Raw genomic sequence first — 19568 nt, 5'->3', positions numbered from 1 at the left:
CACGCTGTTTGTGCTCCTGGGCTGAGATTTGGATCATTTGTCCTTGGTGCCCAGCTGGAGCAGGAATTGTTTTGTCTCCCTGCTCTGTGCAGAGAGCTCACCATCCCGAGATGAAGGCCAGACCCTCACACTAAAGCAGCACAGAATGTGAAAAATAGAAAAGCTAAACCTGAGGCATCATTTCCTGCTGGTTGTGGGTGCTGGTGTCCCTCCCCTACCTGTCTTTTTTCCTTTACCTTCCCTTTACTTCATATTTTCTTCTGATTTGGGTTTGTGCTTCACAAGTACCAAACAAATCTCTGGTTCTCAGCTGCCCATCAGCTGCTGCCCTTCTGCAGCCATGGCAGGGTCGGGGTTTTCTCTTCCAAAAATATCCTGAGAGGGTTCAGTGTGAGTTTTGTCATATTCTCTGATGGACATTTGTTTGTGATATCTCTGGGTTTTGAAAAGAAGATCAGACCTTTGCAGAAATAGAGTTGGTTCTTGTGAGATTTCTCCTCTGCTCAGATAAAGAATATTTTGTTTTTACTCACCAGAATAATTTCAGGTTTAGGGGCAACTTTGCCCTGCCAGCTTGCTTTTGTAGAGGAGGAAAAAGTCTTTTAATCACACAATTTTAATCACACACTTTTAATCATGCAATTTACCCAAAAATGCAAAGGAGCTGATCCAAAGATGGAGAAGTTCAAAGTTTGGGAGGGAGTGGGGATGGAACATCCCTGGTGTGCACACACTTTTGTCAATTCCCTATTTCCTTGGGGGTGCCTTTGTGTTTGACACGAGTGGGAACATCCCAGCCCTGGAGGAAATGGTGCTGCACTTCCAGCACCAGGAATTTGGGCAGGGAGAGCCCTGAGTCACCCTTGGGGGTGCCCAGGACGCACCAGGGGCTGTCAGCATCCTCCTGGAGATAACTGGTGATAGTATTTAGGGGAATAGTCAAGTCACTTTTTCATCCTACCTCTAAAAAAATACCCTTGGGATGATCTCTGGCTGGCTGTGAACAGAAATCCTGGTGGTTTTGGGCCACAGCTCCTGGAGTGGGAGCAGTGGGAAAGTTTCCCTGCTTTGGAGGATTTGTCTCTCCTGCATCCATTCACTGCAGTGTTTCAGTCATCAATTTTTGAAGCAGCAGTGATTAAAAAGTTATTTCAGGCCTTTGTTCCCCTTGAAATCCCCCTTGGTTTGGAGACAGTTATTTTGGCCAGAGATGTTTCAGCCTCTGAGCCTGCAACGGCCTCAGTTTTAACTTTCTCATGCAATTTTTGGGCTATATTTATAAATGTACTGATACTAAAGAAAATAGAGGTAAGAAATGAAGCCACACTGTGCCTTACTCACAGGCTCTGCAGGGATGAAGCCACTGGGGGAGCAGCAGCAAGGATTTGGGAACAGATGTGCCCAGGTGTAAGGAAAAAAGGACTTTTTGTGGATTTTGACCCGATTTCCTTGTGAAATGGTAGGAGGAGAGGCGAGGTCTTGGGGCAGAGAATGAAATCAGTCGTGGTGGGGGGGCTCTGTCCTTGACTGAAGAAATGGGGGCATTTGTCAGAAAGTTCAACTTCTCTTTTCCTGGCTTGGATTGAGCTTTCAGTGTTTGCCTGGGAATCAGTTCTCCACAGACACCCCAAAAATGGTGCTGCAGTTCTGTGAAAGGAAGAGGGGGTGATATTTTTTTTTTTTTTATTGTGTAATTGTTTGACGGAAATTTTAATTCCCTCGTGATGCTAAGTTGATGTTTGCCCTCTCATGTCATGGGTCTTGTCACAGGGCTAAATAGAACCAACACAACCCCCCAGATCCTGGAGCATTCTGACATCTCTAAACTCATGGAAGTGGCTGCATTTTGTCTGTGAGGGACAAATCCAGGGATTATTTTTTTTTTTTTTTTTTGAGTTTGTTTCCTTGGCTTCCAGAGAGAGTTGCAAAACAGCCCACAGCAAGTGTTGGGTGGTTATTCATCCTCATGCAGCCACTCCTTCCACGAGTGATTTCCTGAACCCCTGCCAAGCCACGGCTCCTGACTGCAGTTTTGTCGTGCCTGTCACTTTTATCTTCATTCACCACCTAAAAGTCATCCCTCGTGCCTTTTATTGCCTTCCCTTTGCATTATGCTGTTGATTTATGAGCCCTTTTTCCCTGTGTGTCCCGAGCTCACCCGTGCCTCTCCAGGAATTGTTTCCCATGCCCTCACACCCTGTGGAGCACCCAGAGGGTTTCCAGCTGCTCCCAAGACTCAGATGGTTTTGTAGCCATCAGTTCTGGGTATTTGTTTGATCCACATGAATCCTTTCTGGATTATTGCAGGTGTTACCTACTCCTAAATTTTTTTTTTTTTTTTTTGAATCCCAGAATTGTTTGGGATGGAAAGGAACTTAAAAATCATCTCATGGCAGGGACACCTCCCACTGTGCCAGGTGCTCCAAGCCCTGTCCAGCCTGGCCTTGGGCACTGCCAGGGATCCAGGTGCAGCCACAGCTGCTCTGGGAATTCCATCCCACCCTCCCCACCCTCACAGCCAAGAATTCCCTCCCAATATCCCATCCAGCCCTTCTGTCTGTCAGCTCTCAAAGACCACTGTAGGAATGGTAAAAAAACTCCTTAAAGTGTGTAGATGTAGTTTAAAAAAAGAATCCAAGATGCCAGCAGCAACAGAAATTGCCTTAATTTTGGAAGAGTGGTTGTAGGGTTGTGTTTTGCCTGCTGAAGGTTCAGACTGGGACTTTGGCTTCCTTAAGTAAAACATGTTGGGTTTTTAATGATTTTGATCTGTTCTGTATTGAATTATTCAGTAGAACTAAAAGGTTAGAGAAGCATAATGAAAGTGAAAGGTACAGAGACACTTCCATAAAACACTGTGAACAGAAGGGTGAGACTCAGAGTTTGTACCAGATATAACAAAGATGTTCTTTAATCCCCATTCTGAGAAAAATGTCATTATTCCTGCTTGTTCTTATATTTATATAGAATTTCAGTGAATAAAATCTCTGTGAAAGGTGGCATTTTCTGTATCTATTTGAGAGAAGCAGCTGATGTGCATAAGGGCACTGCAGCAAACCTTTTAATGGGCTTCAAATTCAGCTCGGTACCTTAGAGCTGTTCAGCTTTCTCTGATTGCAGGGAAACTGAAAAATATCTTTGGTTTTTCTCAGCAGCAGTGGTTTGGTTGTGCTTTTGACGAGGGAGAAAAAATTTTAAAAATTAAAAATAAAAAAAACTTACAATTTGAGCTTTGCCTGTGTCAAGTATTGTGAAGATTTGAGTAAGTAGAGGCAGATAACTGGACAGAATTTTTTGGTGCCTTAAGCACAGGTCTTGTGCCGCATGAGGCAATCCACGTCTAATATTCCGCATTTCTTGTTCCATCCCCAGACTCCACCGAGGAGAACACCTTGCACAAGGAGCTGCTGACCTCCCTGCTGATCCTGGTGCTGGTGGTGATCATTTTCGTGGTGCTGGTGGGGTATTTTTTCAGGTGGGTGTTGGTGGGCTCAGCCCCATCCTTTGTGCCCTCCCACGGAAGGAAGAGGGCCAGAAGGGAGGCGCAGACGGGGCCGTGCCCGCCCTGCTCTCCCTGCCAGCATGAACAGAAAGAGCTTCTCCAGAATTACGTGGTCTGTAAAAAAGCTGGGGGTGGGGGGGGAAATGCTGCTTTCCCCTTGCCAGCATGGCCAGGTTGATGTGGTGCCTCTGTTCCAGGTTCAGGAGGCACAGGAAAGCTGTGGTCACCTCCGGAGACAAGAAGATGCCAAATGGGATCTTGGAAGAGCAAGGTACGGGGAAATTTGGTTTCAGACTCTCATTTTTATTTGTCTTTAATTCAGAATTAATCAATGTTTGCTTTTATTTCTACTACAAGCGGGCAGGGTTGTTATTAAAGAGAAAATAGTCTGAAAAAATACAATCACAAATGGTTTGAGTTGGAAGGGGCCTTAAATTCACCCAGTTCCAACCCTCGTGCCAGTGCAGGGACATCTTCCAGCACTCAGTTGTCCCATCCAAGCTGGCCTTGGACTAGAGGTCCATATTTAGAAATCCACACTCCAGCAGTCTACAGAAAATCTTAACTTTCAGTTGCTGGTTTGAAACAGGTTTCACTTTGTGATGCAGCAAATGTTTCTGTGTAAAACTTCCCTGGGCTCTTTGGAGATGTTTTACTGGGAATGCCAGCAGAGATCCACGTTTGTGACACTGTGATAGTTGTATTTAGAGAAGGAACTGCAGTATTTCTTCTTAAAACGGGGGAAAAAAATCCTCAACACTTTGTGAATACACTGGGTGGTTTCTGAACGTGAAGCAGGAGGTTGAGATGGGGCAGTTTGAAGCCAGAGGCACTGAAATAAAACTCTCTGAGGAGTTCAAGATGTTTCCCACTGCTTTGAGCCGTGCTGGGTTTGTTTCTGCCCGTGGGGAGCCCCGGGCTGGCTCCTCTGTGGGGCCCAGCTCAAACCTGGGTGGGCTGGGCAAGTTGTTTTAATCACAACCCAGAGAAAAATGATAAAGATAAGATAATCTCTCTGTGGTTTGGGTCAGCCCCACTTGGCCATTGTGGAATGATGAGTGAGCTGAAGAAGGTGGCAGTCAGAGGAAAAGTCAAAACCCTAAAAATATCCAACAGCTTCCTGCTGGGGTGTTCCTGTACACAGGGCAGCAGCTCCTCTTGGGGTACAGCTTCTGTTGGCTGCCAAGTTAAAAATAAATTACCTTTTTTTTATTCTTATCATTATTTTCCCTCTAAATGAAATAATCCGGCAGCAGCTCTTTGGTGATAGGTGCCAAAAGCTGTCCTTGCTCTGTCAGCAGGAAGAACCTTCTCCTTTTCTGAATAAAACTTGGTCACTTTTAAATCCAGTGTAAATAGAGAAATCATTAATTTCACCGGTAGTGGTTCTTCTTGATACCATTATGTCCTCACAGCAACCACTTGGCCTACGATTTGGTGTTTTAATTTCCTTTAAATCACCTTCAGCACCTCAGAGTGCCATGGCAGCAGTTTGCTTTGGCCTCTTGCAGCGCCAAGATTAATTTGTAGCTGGGGATGTCTGGCTCTGGCCATGCCTTTAACACCTGCTGCCCTTGTGCTGACAGAGCAGCAGCGGGTCATGCTGCTCAGCAGGTCTCCCTCGGGCCCCAAGAAGTATTTCCCCATCCCCGTGGAAAACCTGGAGGAGGAGATCCGGATACGCTCGGCCGACGAGGGGAAGCTCTTCAGGGAGGAGTTTAATGTAAGTTTTTGCACGTGGATGGCTGAAAATGGGGGGAAAACCCAAAATATCTGCGAGTATTAATAATTCTGGTGTCGGGGGCGTGACTGGTGCTGTTCCTACGAGTTCTGTCGTGTGTGGGGACCTTTCATCTGGGTAAAACCTGGAGTTTTTACTGATTTGTGGTGCTGAATTGGTGTTACATGAACTGTTTGCCTCTTGCTAACATTTAAAGAAAGATTTTAGTGTTTGCCTGAAGCTGGAGGAGAGGAACTTTGAATATAAACCTCTTCAGCAGTGATTTTCATGATGGTGCTGGGGGGTTTTGGGGGATCTGGGTATTTCACCTCCATGGGAAGTATTTAGAGGAGAGGACACAGTGTGGCCTGAACATTGCCCTGGTGGGGTTTGACTTCTTTTTTCCTGATAATTTGACTTTTTGCTCTTGGCTGCCATCCCAGCACTCCCCTCTGTGCAGCCCCAGCACGGAGTTTCTCTGAGGTGTCTCAGCTCTCAGGGTTTTCCTGCTGAGCGTGGCCTTGGGCAGGATTTTGTGGTTGTAGGGATGAGCTGTACCTGGAGTCTGTGCTGAGCTCCTGCAGGATTCCTGTGGAGAAACACAGCACCAGGAGTTTGGGGCCTTTTCTAGATATTTTATGACTTCTTTTCGCTTCCCTCCACAGCAGAAGCAGAGCAGGAGTTTAAATGTCAGGCGTGGATTTGTGAGAGCCAATGCACGTGTTGATGAGGCAGGCTGTTGAGTTACCTTCTTAATTGGGAGCATATTTAGAGCTGCAGTTTGGCTGATGATAAATTTAAACCACAGACGTTTGCCTTATCAGACAGGGAGCATTGTGGAAATCCTTCTCAAAGCTGAAAATGAAAGTGAGAACCAGCTTGACAAGGTGTGCGCTGGTGAATTTTGACTCTCCTGATGAATTTGCTCTGAGGTTCAGAGTGAAACAAACCATCTGTTTTCATTTTTAAGCCTCTCTTTGCCTGGGTAATGTTCTGCCCCATGCTGTGAGCGCGTGGGGTTCTGTTCACACCCAAAAACCTGGGGTCTGATCCCCAAAAATGAGCAGTGATGGGGTTGATGCTCAATGTGGTTTTCTCCTGTGTGGCTGGATGAGCTGTCTGCTCCAGCCTGGGAGGGCTGGCAGTGCCCAAGGCCAGGCTGGACACTGGAGCTTGGAGCACTGGATGGGATTTAAAAGATCCTCCCAACCCAAAGCATTCCATGATTCTCTGGTTCTGTGCCTCAGCCCTACCCTGGGGCTGCTCCAGGGATCTCTGCCCACTCCACATCCCACGTGTCAGGGGCCAGGCATCCCTGGGAATGCAGATACAGGAGCTCCAGTGGGAATTAGGGACAAATTTGGGCTGAAAACGTTGAACCCTGGGAGCCAGCACTGCCCAGGCACGTGCACCAACCTGAGAAGTTTGGTCCCAAGTGATTTTTTTGGCAAAAATAAACCAGACGCTAAAAGATGAAGACACCCAGCGGGGAGAAAAGAGTTTTGAGGACTGTTCCTGACTTTGAGGACAGTTCTCTTGGATTTATGTGCCTAATGGTGTTCTCCAGCACCTTTGATTTTGTCCTTAAAGCCTGAATGACCCTTAAGAGGTCAATGTACCCCTTGAACACTCTCCAGAATAGCAGAGGCTCCTTCTTTTTGTATGTGATTCCTTTGTGAACATTGGGCACTGGAAGAGTGTGTTCTTTCTTCACAGGAAAAAAAAGAAAAAAATACAGAAAGGAATAAATTTTATTTTATTAAAGCCCCTACCTCTGTTGATCATCCCTGGAAGTTTGGGATTATCGCCTCGATTTTCAGATTAATTACTGAAAAGCTTCCCCTAAGAGTTTTCTTTTGAAATTTGAATTCTGGCTTGATTAAGACATCCCTGTGGCTCCTTCAGTGCTACAAAAGGAGGAAATGTGCTGATCCTGGGTGGCTTGAGCCTCTCAAAGCTTCTGTGGGATTTCAGGGTTGCTGCCCGGGGGGGACAGGTCAGAGTGTGGTGGCAGCAGATGAGGCAGGGCCACAGGACCCATCTGTCAGAGTCCAGCACATCCCTCTGGCTGCCCTGGCTGTCTGAGACCCTGGCAGGGGGCTCAGAGACCTTGGCACAAAGTAAAAAACACCTGTGGCTTTGATTTTAGCCTGTGGAAAAAGCTGCCAACTCTGTGTGAGGGATTACAAGCCCCAAGGGTTTGAGTAGTGTGGTAGTTGAATTGACACAGGGTGAAAAAGTAGAATTTTGGGGTTTTTTAGAATGTAATTCTGGGGTACAAGATGAAGGAATCTGGGTGTGTCCTGGCTTTCTTCTCCTTCATCTTGTCCTCCATGTCCTGCTGTGATGGTGACACTTTTCTGTTGGTTTAAGGTGGAGATTCACTGTCTGACACGGGTGGTGGGCATTGGCACAAACCTGTAAATATACCACACATAATTTTGAGTGTATAATGTGGGAGCCACCCGAGACAGAGGCAGACTGCCATGGCTTCTGTACTAGGCAGACCTCAGCAGGTCAGAGAGAGAATTTTGTAGGTAAGGACAAATTAACAACCTTGAAAACTCGACCTCACACATTCCAGACCTCTTCTTTGGCTGCTGGGCTAGGGGAACAAGGACTTTTAACGATTTTGGGGTCATTCCAAGTAAGCAGACCTGGACACCCGTCAGCTCCTCGTGATTTGGGGTGGTGGGAGGATGTGCTGAGGGTGATTCACATCCTCCCAGTGGGTGGGAGCAGGAGCTGGGCTCTGCTCTGGGCTCACCACCCACCCTGGGGCACCAGGAGCTTCCTGGGAAGGTGCCAAGGCCCTGCAGGGCATGGGGAGGAGATCTGGCCTGAGTGAATTCCTCTTCATGCATTTTGTACAGGAAAATCCAGAACTGCCTTGGCTGTTAATTGAAAATTGGGTGCCTGACTTGAAGTTTGAAGAGATGGTGTTTAAACAGAGAATTATTCCGTAGGGTCACAGAATGGTTTGGGTTGGAAAGAGATCATCCAGTTAAAGATCATCCAGTTCCAACCCCTTGCCATGGGCAGGGACACCTTCCTCTCTTTCTTTTTACACAAAAATTCAATTTTTGTGTTTCATAAATGTACTTTGATCAGCAAAATGGGCTGATAAAAAGCCACGAGCTTCATTCAGATGAGGAATTAAGCAGTCTGACAGCAGCTTTCTTTCGACCTCCTCTCTTTTCCACTCACAGCTTCGTGTGCCAAAAAAGCCCCAACAAACCAAGCCCAGGAGTGCACAGAGCTGTTTCCTGTGTGCTGGAGGATCAGGGTGCCCGTGCCCCCCTCTCCTCCTGTGTCACCCTGACAGCCTTTGCAGTTCTGGGGGAATTCCAGCCCTGCTCTCTGCCAGCCAGCCAGGGCTGCTTGTCTCAGCTCTGCCCTCCCTGACCACGTTTTTCCTTGCCCTGTGTGACTCACTCAGGGAGGTACAAAAGTGGCAGAAGATGCTGGTGCCTTCCCAGACTGCTGGGATTTTCCCTCAGTGGGATCCACCCTGCTGGCACTGGGGGTTTTGGAGTTCAGTTTAAGGAACTTCATGAAATCCACTTAAAGAACTTCTCCAACTGCGGTTCTGCTTCGGTCCATTTGCAGCAGCAGCATCTCAGCAAGAAGTTCCACCTTGGGCACCTCTTTGCTTTCATCTTCACCCTCTTTGTTTTTTTTTTTTTCCTTTGGTTTATAGCCCTCCATGACTGTTTGGTTATTTTGAAGCCAGACTAAATTTACCTCGCCGGCGCTCAGAACTCAACTCGCACCGCACAAAAACCCCACAAATTATTTTCCCTTCCTCCTTTTCACCCAGGGCTGGGCCTTCACCTGCAGAGCTGAGCCAGGTGCTGGATATGTGACATCCTCAGCAGTGAATGAGGGGCTCAGGCCCAGCCCAGTCCCTGTGGCTCAGCCCATCAGTGGCTCTGGGTCACCGAGGCAGATGGCAGCTCCAGGCAGCAGCTCAGAGTTGAACAATTTGCTAAATAATTGTGATCTCAGAGGGGAGAAATTCCTTCTCTCTCCCCAGCTGCTGAACTCGTTGTCTGGAGTCAAATCTGCCAGGATGTAGTTGCCTGTTAGAGAGGAATTAAAATTACTGGGGGGGGGAAAAGTTGAAATATATTTAGTTCTGGTGGATGCAAATTTACCCTAAGCCATGTGCAGTCAAAACTATTTGTTTTCTAACACATTAACTCTGTATCTTTTTTTTATTCCAGTCATTAACATCTGGATATGTGCAGGGAACATTTGAAATGGCAAATAAGGAAGAAAACAGGGAGAAGAACAGATATCCCAACATCCTGCCATGTAAGCCATTCGCTTTTCTTTTAAACCTGACAATTAATTTTGGCACTGAGCAGGCTGCTGGTAGTGCTCGTGTGCTGAAAATACTCAAATAACAACAGGAATGGTCAGAAATGCTGTTCATGTGTTGTCTGAGGTTTGGAAACTCTGCTTTTCCAGGCCTCCTGCTTGCAAGGAAATACCTTATTTCAGATTTAATAACTGGCCCATGTCCTTCTTTTCTTTCAGATGATCATTCCAGAGTGATTTTGACCCAAATTGACGGAGTCCCACCTTCAGACTACATTAATGCATCATATATAGATGTGAGTTGAGAGTTGCCCACAGCTGGCCAAACTTTGGGCATTACAGAAGTAATTCTCTGCTAGCACACCTTGGCCTTTCACCTTTTAACTGCTGTGGCATTTATTTCCACAGGGCTATAAAGAAAAGAATAAATTTATAGCAGCACAAGGTAACTCCTTCTCATTCCTCTTTTCTCTGTAGCTTAGGGCTGAGCACATTTAATTAGAGATGTGTTTGAAAGGTTATTTTTAGCTGCAGGTGGTGGTCAAGGGTGAGGCTGGGTTTAGAGGTTAGAGCTGAAATGAATTTGAGGTGTGTGTGAGGTGACCAAATGCCTCCAGGCAGTTCTGTAGGTTCTGCTCTGGCAGAGGCTCCTTTCCCCCTCCTGACCCTCCTTGCTAGAAGTTGGTGTCTCCTGATGATCCATTCCAAGGGAAACTTGGACCTCGGCAGGGGGAAGAGCTGCAAAGGGGGAATTCCAAATGTTGCTCCTGCCATAGTTAAAAGATTAAAAAATATTTAAGAATTAATGGGTTAGAGACTATTCCAGGGCCTAAAGGGGGGCTCCAGGAGAGCTGGAGAGGGACTGGGGACAAGGCATGGTGTGACAAGGACACAAGGAATGGCTTTAAGCTGACAATGGGTAGATTCTGATGGGATTTTGGGCAGGAATTATTCCCTGCCAGGGTGGGCAGCCCTGGCACAGGGTGCCCAGAGCAGCTGTGACTGCCCCTGGATCCCTGGCAGTGCCCAAGGCCAGGCTGGACTGGGAGCACCTGGGACAGTGGGAGGTGTCCCTGCCATGGCAGGGGTGGAAAATAAGTGATTAAATGATTTAAATGATCTTTAAAGTCCTTTCCAACTCAGACCATTCTGTGATTCTGAGTGATATTTCAAGAGAGAAGATTCCTTCTGAAAATGTCGATTTGGGTGCATGATTATGTAAAAGAAAACATGGAGGGGGTTATTTAATACATAAATATATAAATTTGGTATATGCCAAAGCTGTGCCGGTGTAGCAAACACAGCTGTGGGTGGGTGCCCAGGGCAGGGGTGGGACTGCTCTGGGATCTGCCCCATCCCCTCTCCTGAGCATTTCCCTGTTCTGTCTGCAGGACCCAAGCAGGAAACAGTCAATGACTTCTGGAGGATGATCTGGGAGCAGAAATCAGCCATCATTGTCATGCTAACCAACCTGAAAGAAAGGAAGGAGGTGAGGAGCTTTCACCCTGCTCTGGGATGTCCCCTGTGCTCCAAAAGCAGTCGGGGCTGCTCAGGGTCTGACCAGGTGCATTTCTCACCACTTCCTGCCCTGGCCCCTGTCAGCACAGCTGAGTTTCTGCTCCAAAATGTAGTTTTCATTTTTAAAATACCCGTTTATATCAGGTGATCTCAAGGAGAAAATTCTGATGGCCAATTGTGTCCTGCACAGGCCAGAGCCAAAGGAAAGCTCCTGTGGTTTAATCCCAGTGTAAGGCTGCACTTGTGGATGGGATTGATTAGGAATAAAGATAAAAACTCTGTCATTTTCATGGGTATTAGGTTTCAAAATGCACAGTTTGTCAACTAAATGAAGAGAAATGAAAGCTGCTGTGTTGTGAGGGTGCTGCTGTTCCTTCTTGTCCCCCACTCCTCCCCTGAGGATGGGCATTCCTTGTTTTCCTCCTGGACTTGATTTTCCTGCACTTTTGCTGCTGCTTGATGAAGCTCAAACAGCAAAGCCAGGCCATGGGACCAATTCCCAATGGGAGCAGCCAGAACTGCTAAATCTGGATATTCCCGATTTGAATTTCTCACTGTCTGCAGCTGAGGCTTGAAATCAGAGTGAAAACCTCGCAGTCCCCACAGCTGGACAGCCTGTAACAAAGCTGCCAATCTGAAACAAAAGCTGTGGGGGCTGAGCTGGTTAAAAAACAATTCAAAGCTGTTCTCACCTTCTCTGCGTCAATTTAAGAAGCAGAAGCAGGGTGCTGAAGTTGTGCCAGATAAGGAGCTCTGCACACTCACAGCTGTGCTCACCTTCCCTGCATCCAGCTAGGAGGGCTTGGCAGTGAAAGCAAAGTCAGGGTGATAAAATTCCTTGGGTTTGGCCCTGAAATTCCCTGGATTTTGTTCTAAAATTCCCCGGGCTTGGTTCTGAGATTCCCTGGGTTTGGCTCTGAGATTCCCTGGGCTTGGCTTTGAAATTCCCTAGGTTTGGTTCTGAAGTTCCCCAGGCTTGGCTCTGAGATTCCCTGTGCTTGGTTCTGAGATTCCCCAGGCTTGGCTCTGAAATTCCCCAGGCTTGGCTGTAAAATTCCCTGGGTTTTGTTCTGAGATTCCCTGGGTTTTGTTCTGAGATTTCCCGGGCTTGACTCTGAGATTCCCCAGGCTTGGCTCTGAGATTCCCTGGGTTTGGCTTTGAAATTTCCCAGGTTTGGCTCTGAGATTCCCTGGGCTTGGCTTTGAAATTCTCTAGGCTTGGTTCTGAAATTCCCCAGGTTTGGTTCTAAAATTCCCTGTGCTTGGCTGTAAAATCCCCTGTGCTTGGCTCTGAGATTCCTTGGGTTTTGTTCTGAGATTCCCTGGGTTTGGCTGTAAAATTCCCTGTGCTTGGTTCTGAGATTCCCCGTGCTTGGTTCCGAGATTCCCTGGGTTTTGTTCTGGAATTCCCTGTGCTTGGCTGTAAAATTCCCCGTGCTTGGCTCTGAGATTCCCCGGGTTTGGCTCTGAGATTCCCCGTGCTTGGTTCTGAGATTCCCTGGGCTTGGCTTTGAAATTTCCCAGGTTTGGCTCTGAGATTCCCCGGGCTTGGCTCGGAGATTCCCTGGGTTAGGTTCTGAAATTCCCTGGGCTTGGCTTTGAAATTCTCTAGGTTTGGTTCTGAAATTCCCCAGGTTTGGCTCTGAGATTCCCCGTGCTTGGCTCGGAGATTCCCCAGGCTTGGCTCGGAGATTCCCTGGGTTTTGTTCTGAAATTCCTTGGGCTTGGCTCTGAGATTCCCTGGGTTTGGCTCTGAGATTCCCCGTGCTTGGCTCTGAGATTCCCTGGGCTTGGCTCTGAGATTCCCTGGGTTTTGTTCTGAAATTCCCCGTGCTTGGCTCTGAGATTCCCTGGGTTTTGTTCTGGAATTCCCTGTGCTTGGCTCTGAACTGCCGTGTTTCTGTGCAGGAGAAGTGCTTCCAGTACTGGCCTGACCAGGGCTGCTGGACGTACGGCAGCGTCCGCGTGTCCGTGGAGGATTCCATGGTGCTGGTGGATTACACCATCCGCAAGTTCTGCGTGCACTCGGTGAGGCCTGGGCTGCTCCGGGGCCCCGTTCAGTCCTGAGGGAAAGCCCAGAACATCTCACAATGAAAAACCTTTCCTTGGGAAGAAATTGAGGCTATTTGAGAAATCAGAATTTTAGAAATCTGGCTGATTTTAGCCGACAACTACATCGTGATTGGGGCTAAATAAATATGTGGTTGTTGGCTTTCGCTCTTGTAAATTAACTTCTATCAATTGTTAATCACAATTATTTTAATATATTAATAATAATATTTATAACAATAATAATTTATATTTATAACTACTTTTACTATAATAATTGTGATCCGGCCCCTGTGGAACTTGGATTCTCAGAACATCATTTATGAACAATATTTTAGTTTGTGAGCAGTGTAATAAATACAGTGTTAACTTTTAAAACTTAAAACAGTTTTAACTTTTGCAAAATATTAGAGTAGGTGTTATGCATTTAACTTTTACAAAAATAACTATATCAAATAATAACTAATATTTTTGCTTTTGTAACTAACAGTAAAAACAACTCAAACATATCTGTAAAATAAGTAATACCGTCTATATACTTAAATAACATTAAAAAATATATAATCAGTAAGTACCAACTACTAAAACCACAAAACCAAAAGCTGTTGTGAAAAAGTAACACACAACCCTTAAAAAAAACAACCCAATTCATCATTTCTACACAAGTCAGAAATCAAACCAAACTAAAAAATTCCCAAAACATATAAACAAATTAAAAAGCATTTCTGAATATATATCATATTTATAAATATGTATGTAACCAATACAAAAAAATAGATTTAAAAAATTATTATAGTTAACTAATATACCTCTAACTAAAACTACCCACCCAACACTATTTCTTGCCCCTTTTATCTTTTTATTAAATCTTTAAAAATCTTAAAAAATAAAGCTGGTTTCTCAGGGGCAGGGAATTGGTGAGTGCCTCTCCTGGGCAGGGCAGCAGGGTGTGCCCAGGAATATCCCCTGCAATTCCTGCCTGAGGGAGGGTCTGGATTTCTGTGCCCAGGGATGCCTTGGGACTGCCCAGCACAGGAGCAGGGACTTGATCTGTTGGGGGAAAAAAATGCACAGATTAAAAAAAAAAAAAAAAAAAAAGTGGATTTGGATATGTTTGGTGTTGGAATCTGAAATGCAAGGGATTCTCAGAACTTTAATTCTAAGACAAAGTTTAGGATTAAACACAGGATTTGACCTGAGACCTTGGAAAAGGCTTCCAAACCCAGGTGCTGGAAGCAGAATGTGGATTTATAGTTTAAAGCAGAGACATGTTAAACTAAGTAAAGGAAAGTTTAAAGTTTTAGAGTTTAAGATGTAGAAAAAATAAAGTAGTTACAGAGGTAAGCAAGAAATTTAGAATGCAGAGCTGTAGGTCTGTGTGTCATGACATGATTGCTAAGAAAGCTCACACTGTAGCATGGGTCCATAAGATGAAATATTTAAGGATTGGGTCAAAAACATAAATATCCTTGTTAGCAGTGTTTAATTGGTCAGTAATTCCTTAAAAAATCTTATAACTAAGGGTCTTGTGACCTTCTGAGCCATGTGGTGAAGATGTGAGCTGAACTCACCCTTCCTGCCTGTGTAGAGGATAAGAAAAATAAATGACATCATCAAAAACAATTCAGAGATCCCGTCTCAAATTCCTTCCAAAATTCCCCACAAGTGAATTGTCACTATTTGGCTATTTGGAAGAGTCTGTGTCACTCTTTGCAATCCTATCCTGGGATCATTCCACTGAAAATGAATCATAAATGGTATTTTTACTTAGTGTTTGTATTTTACACACACTGTAAACTCCAAATCCTCGAGTCAGGCCCGGAGTGTGGCAGGGAATAAAGCCATAAATAAAAACCGTGGCAGTTTGTTTATCAATCTTTGCATGGAAAATGAGATGTCAGACTCAGGGTGTGGGTGTTCCTGCAGCTCCACGAGGGATGCAAAGCTCCAAGGCTCGTCACACAGCTCCACTTCACCAGCTGGCCGGATTTTGGGGTGCCTTTCACACCTATTGGCATGCTGAAATTCCTGAAAAAAGTCAAAACCTTGAATCCTGCCCATGCTGGACCAATCGTGGTTCACTGTAGGTATGTATGTGCTCCTCAGACCATTCTTGTGGCTTGGCCTGGAGTTATTCATATATATTTAGATGTTTTAAAACATATTTATATATATTTTTAAAGATTTTATATGTATATTTTATATGTATTTTATATATATGTCTATTTATAGATATATTTACTCACATATTTCTATTCAAGGGTAATATTCTGCTGAGTTTTTGAGCGTAAAAACAATTTCCAAAGCTCAGTCTTTGCTGTCAGTTTAATACTCAAACAGAAATTGTTCTGCTCTTTGGGGTTTTTGTTATGAGGGATCTCCATTGTTTGGTATAAATCTGTTCTTTGTCAGAAAAACAGACTGGTGATAGAAATCCGTGGCCTTTGCCACTCACTGCTGCTCTGGGAATTCATCCCCCACTTCTCCCACAGTCAAATTACAGTTTTTTAATGGAAATTAGCCATGAAATGCCTGACAAGTTTGGAAGAAAGACTTGAATTCAAGAGACTTAAATGCTGCAGTTTTAAAAATGTGCTTCATCCAATCCAGAACCAATTCCCACTCGCTGGTCACTTGCACAGGCACATCCTGCTGCTAAACTGTTGAAATCTTTAATGAAACTAAAACCAAACTCTCAAACAGTTGGGAGAGAATAATTGCAACTTCTAGAGCAGCTGAAAGCTCACCCCTGAGCAGGAAGTGGCTTTTCAGGAGCAATTGTCATTGCAAGGTTAGGGTAAAAAGAGCACAAGAGCAGAATGAAAAGAAAAGAAGAGCAGCTTTCTCTGTCTGGGTCTTGTTTTTAAGCAAAAAAAAAACTTGTAAATTCCTGTCTTTGCCTCTTTTTCTTTGCTAGAAATACTCCCTGGAAATGTGTGCTGGAGCAAATGAGGGTGTTTGTCCTGCTGGGATTCACCTTCTCCCCCAGGGTGTCATGAATAAAAAAAAAAACATTTAATTGGGAAAAGTAGATTTGAGCTGTCTCAGTTGAGAATGTTTTTATAGCCCTTTGCTGTGTGTGGAGCCTCATTCTGGGCTTGAGCTTTATTTGGCAGCAGCAGGAAATTCTGTGCTTGGTTTAACCAGCAGAAGGAAAGCCAGAAGCAAGGAAAATAGAAAATAATTTCATCAATACCTGCAGAGATTTAAATCTAAAGGGCCAGCAGAGCACGGCGAGGCTGCCGTGTGTCAGGGTGAGAAATGAGGGAGGACAGAGGTGACACTGAGCTTCCGTCCCACTTCAGGATGTGACACCACTGAATTGTTGGGAAAAGGAAAGGGAAGCCCATCAGCAGTGAGTAACCATCCATTTTTAGGGAGCCTGTAGGAAAATCTGCCCCAGCCACCCTGGCCAAAAGCTCTCCAGTGAGGTTTGGGAAGTGAATAAAACACTGAATTAGCATTTGGGAGTCAAGGAGTGAAAACGAGGAGTGGCAGGGTTTTCTGCTGATTCTTGTATTCCCTAAGTTTTTAGAACTAGGATTTTTTTTTTTTTTTTTTAGAAGGAGATTTTTTTCAGTGGGTGGAGAAGGACTGTGAGGAATGGCTGAGTAAGGGGTGCCACGAAGCAGGCTAAGGATGGAGACACTCAGGTGGATGTCCAGGGTGGGGAAATCATCAGCTTTAGCAGGAACGTGCAGGGATGGAATCCAGAGCTGATCTGGGAGCTGTGGGAGGGAACAGGGATGTGTAAAAAGGGATCGTGGCTGGAAGGGGAGTGAGGACCCTGAGCTGGGCTGAAACCCCCAGGAATGAGCAGTGAGGGACCAGTGAGAAGTGGGGAGGGGAGATCCGTGCTCAGAGGTGGCTTCCAGGGCTGTCAGGAGGAGAACAATCTCTTTTGAGTGGGAATTATGGCATTAGGACATGAGGGGGGTTCCTTGTGGTGCCAGAGGGCCAACATGGATGGATGGATGGATGGATGGGAATCTCCATCCTCCCTCCAGACCTCTGGAATGGTGGAGCTCGTGGGTTTTGGTTTCCCTGCTGGTAAAGTGAGTGTGGAAATGAAATAATTGTACAACAAACACAATTTTATTCTTCTTCTGGTCTTTAAAAAACCTAATCTTGCCTTGCTGAGAATTGCTTTCTATTTTTGAGCTCATGAGGGGAGAGGAGAGGTTTTCATCGTGTTCCTGGAGGTGTTTGTGGCCACTGCAGCCAAGCAAACTGCCCAGAGGTTAAAGGAGAGCTACTCATGACTAGTACAGGATGCCATGCCCTTTTCCTCTGGAAGGAAGAGCTGAAAGTCGCTGGAATTTTGTCATTTCTAACGGTCGTGCTCCCTCTCGTGGCTTTTAAGGATATAAAAGCCAAAAAGTGTTTAAGGGATGGCAACGTTGGGAAATGCAGAGCTAAAAATTCCTAAAAGAATAATTAAAATTTTATCTTAACCTGAATTATTACAGAGAGTCAAGCAGATTTGCTTTTCAAATGGGTTTTTAAATATAATTCTGATGCCACCAGCTGGAAAGAGCTGGGGTTTTATGCTAAAAACACCCCTCTTCTTTTTGCTGTCCTTGTTAAAAGAAAAAGGGGGAAGTTTAGATTGGATATTAGGAAAAAGTTTTTCATGGAAAGAGTGATAAAGTTCTGGAATGTTCTGCCCGGGGAGGTGGTGGAGTCACCATCCCTGGGTGTGTTTAACAAAGCCTGGATGTGGCACTGGGTGCCAGGGTTGAGCTGAGCTGTTGGGGCTGGGTTGGACTCGATGATCTTGAAGGTCTCTTCCAGCCTGGTCATTCTGTGAATTCTGGGAATTTCTTTGCTGAAAGGGTGACCTGGCACTGGGACAGGCCACAGGGGTGGAACCCATCCCTGGGGGGATTTAAAAGCCCTGTGAATGTGGCACTTGGGGACGTGGGGGGAACAGCTGGACTCCAGGATCTCCGACAGCTTTTCCCAGCCTTAACCACTCCGTGACTCCATGAGATTCAATGTTTCAGTCCAGTCTGAGCCCGAGGCTCAGTGCTGCAGCGGTTCCTGCGGGTTTGGGTGACTCCAGGGATGTTTTTGTGTGTCTGTTCCCTCCGCAGCGCGGGCGTGGGGCGCACGGGCACCTTCATCGTCATCGACGCCATCATCGACATGATGCACGCGGAGCAGAAGGTGGATGTCTTCGAGTTCGTCTCCAGGATCCGCAACCAGCGGCCCCAGATGGTTCAGACTGATGTGAGTGCGCTTCGACCACCCGAAATTCCAGCTTTTCCTGGGCAGAGAAAGGAAATGCTGCTGCATTCCCACTCTGTTGGGCAGCCCAGCGTGTCCCGTGCTGTTGGACAATTGAAAATTGGGGCTTGGAGCAACCTGGGATTAGTGGGAGGTGTCCATGCCCGTGGCAGGGGTGGGATGGATGAGTTTTAAGGTCCCTTCCGAACCAAATCTGGGATTTGGTCCCTTCCAACCCAAATCTGGAATCCCAAATCTGGGATTCTCTAATTCAAAATTGCACAAAGCTCAGTGCAGGATGTGGGGTGGGGCAGAAGATAAAGGTGGAGAAGACCACTGTGAAACACTTAATTTTTAATGAGAGTGGAATGTCAGAGGATATGAGTGGAAATGTGAGCAAAACAGGAGAACTCTGGTTTAGCGTAATAATTTGTGATTATTGTTGTGTTAATAATTAGGAGATTGTCACCAAACAGTGACAAGACAAAGAGCAGTGGTTTTGAAGTTAGATGGGATATTGGGAAGGAATTTTTGGCTGGGAGGGTGGGCAGGCCCTGGCACAGGGTGAATTCCCAGAGCAGCTGGGGCTGCCCCTGGATCCCTGGCAGTGCCCAAGGCCAGGCTGGACACTGGGGCTGGGAGCACCTGGGACAGTGGGAGGTGTCCCTGCCATGGCAGGGGTGGCACTGGGTGGGATTTAAGGTCCCTTCCAAGCCAAACCATCCTGGGATTTTTAAATAAGTCCCAGAATTCCTCATTTCCCTCCCTTCCTCTTCCTCTCTGTCCCTTCCAGATGCAATATTCCTTCATTTACCAAGCCTTACTCGAGTACTACCTCTATGGTGACACGGAGCTGGATGTGTCATCCCTGGAAAAACACCTCCAGACTTCCCACAGTGCAGCCCCAAACCTGGTCAAAATAGGCCTGGAAGAGGAATTTAAAGTAAGTGTGGAAATCTTCCCCACAGGATTTCCAAGATGTAAGCCAAGAGGATGAAAGTGTAACCTTAAAGGTGCATAAAAGGGAAGAAGTTGTTTTATTTGGTTGTTGTTGTGAATGGGGCCTTGCTGAACATCCTGTTCCCTAAATTCAGATTTTAATCTAGTTCCCTCATTCAGAGCTGTGTCATTCCCTGGCCTTTCCCTAAATGCTTTTTGTTTGTTTAGAAAAGAAAAGTGGAGTGATTCTCTGGGTGTGGTGCAGGTTGCCAGATCAGATAGTGCTGG

The 19568-nt window shown here is 45.8% G+C and overlaps 1 protein-coding gene across 2 annotated transcripts in view; it reads left to right on the top strand.

The window, feature by feature from the left end:
* The window catches only part of PTPRE (protein tyrosine phosphatase receptor type E), a 97270-nt gene that overhangs the window by 68037 nt on the left and 9665 nt on the right, over positions 1-19568 (top strand). For both annotated transcript variants that reach the window (XM_053949196.1, XM_053949197.1), the window contains exons 3-13: positions 3373-3475; positions 3700-3773; positions 5089-5225; positions 9449-9539; positions 9765-9841; positions 9954-9990; positions 10937-11034; positions 12972-13091; positions 15039-15199; positions 18209-18344; positions 19135-19284. In XM_053949196.1, the coding sequence (XP_053805171.1) occupies positions 3373-3475; positions 3700-3773; positions 5089-5225; positions 9449-9539; positions 9765-9841; positions 9954-9990; positions 10937-11034; positions 12972-13091; positions 15039-15199; positions 18209-18344; positions 19135-19284 (1184 nt within the window). The remainder of the gene's footprint in view (positions 1-3372; positions 3476-3699; positions 3774-5088; positions 5226-9448; positions 9540-9764; positions 9842-9953; positions 9991-10936; positions 11035-12971; positions 13092-15038; positions 15200-18208; positions 18345-19134; positions 19285-19568) is intronic.

This window comes from Vidua chalybeata, chromosome 8 (genome assembly GCF_026979565.1).
Source record: "Vidua chalybeata isolate OUT-0048 chromosome 8, bVidCha1 merged haplotype, whole genome shotgun sequence".
NCBI classification, from domain to species: Eukaryota; Metazoa; Chordata; class Aves; order Passeriformes; family Viduidae; genus Vidua; species Vidua chalybeata.
This window is presented reverse-complemented; position numbering and strand designations above follow the sequence as displayed.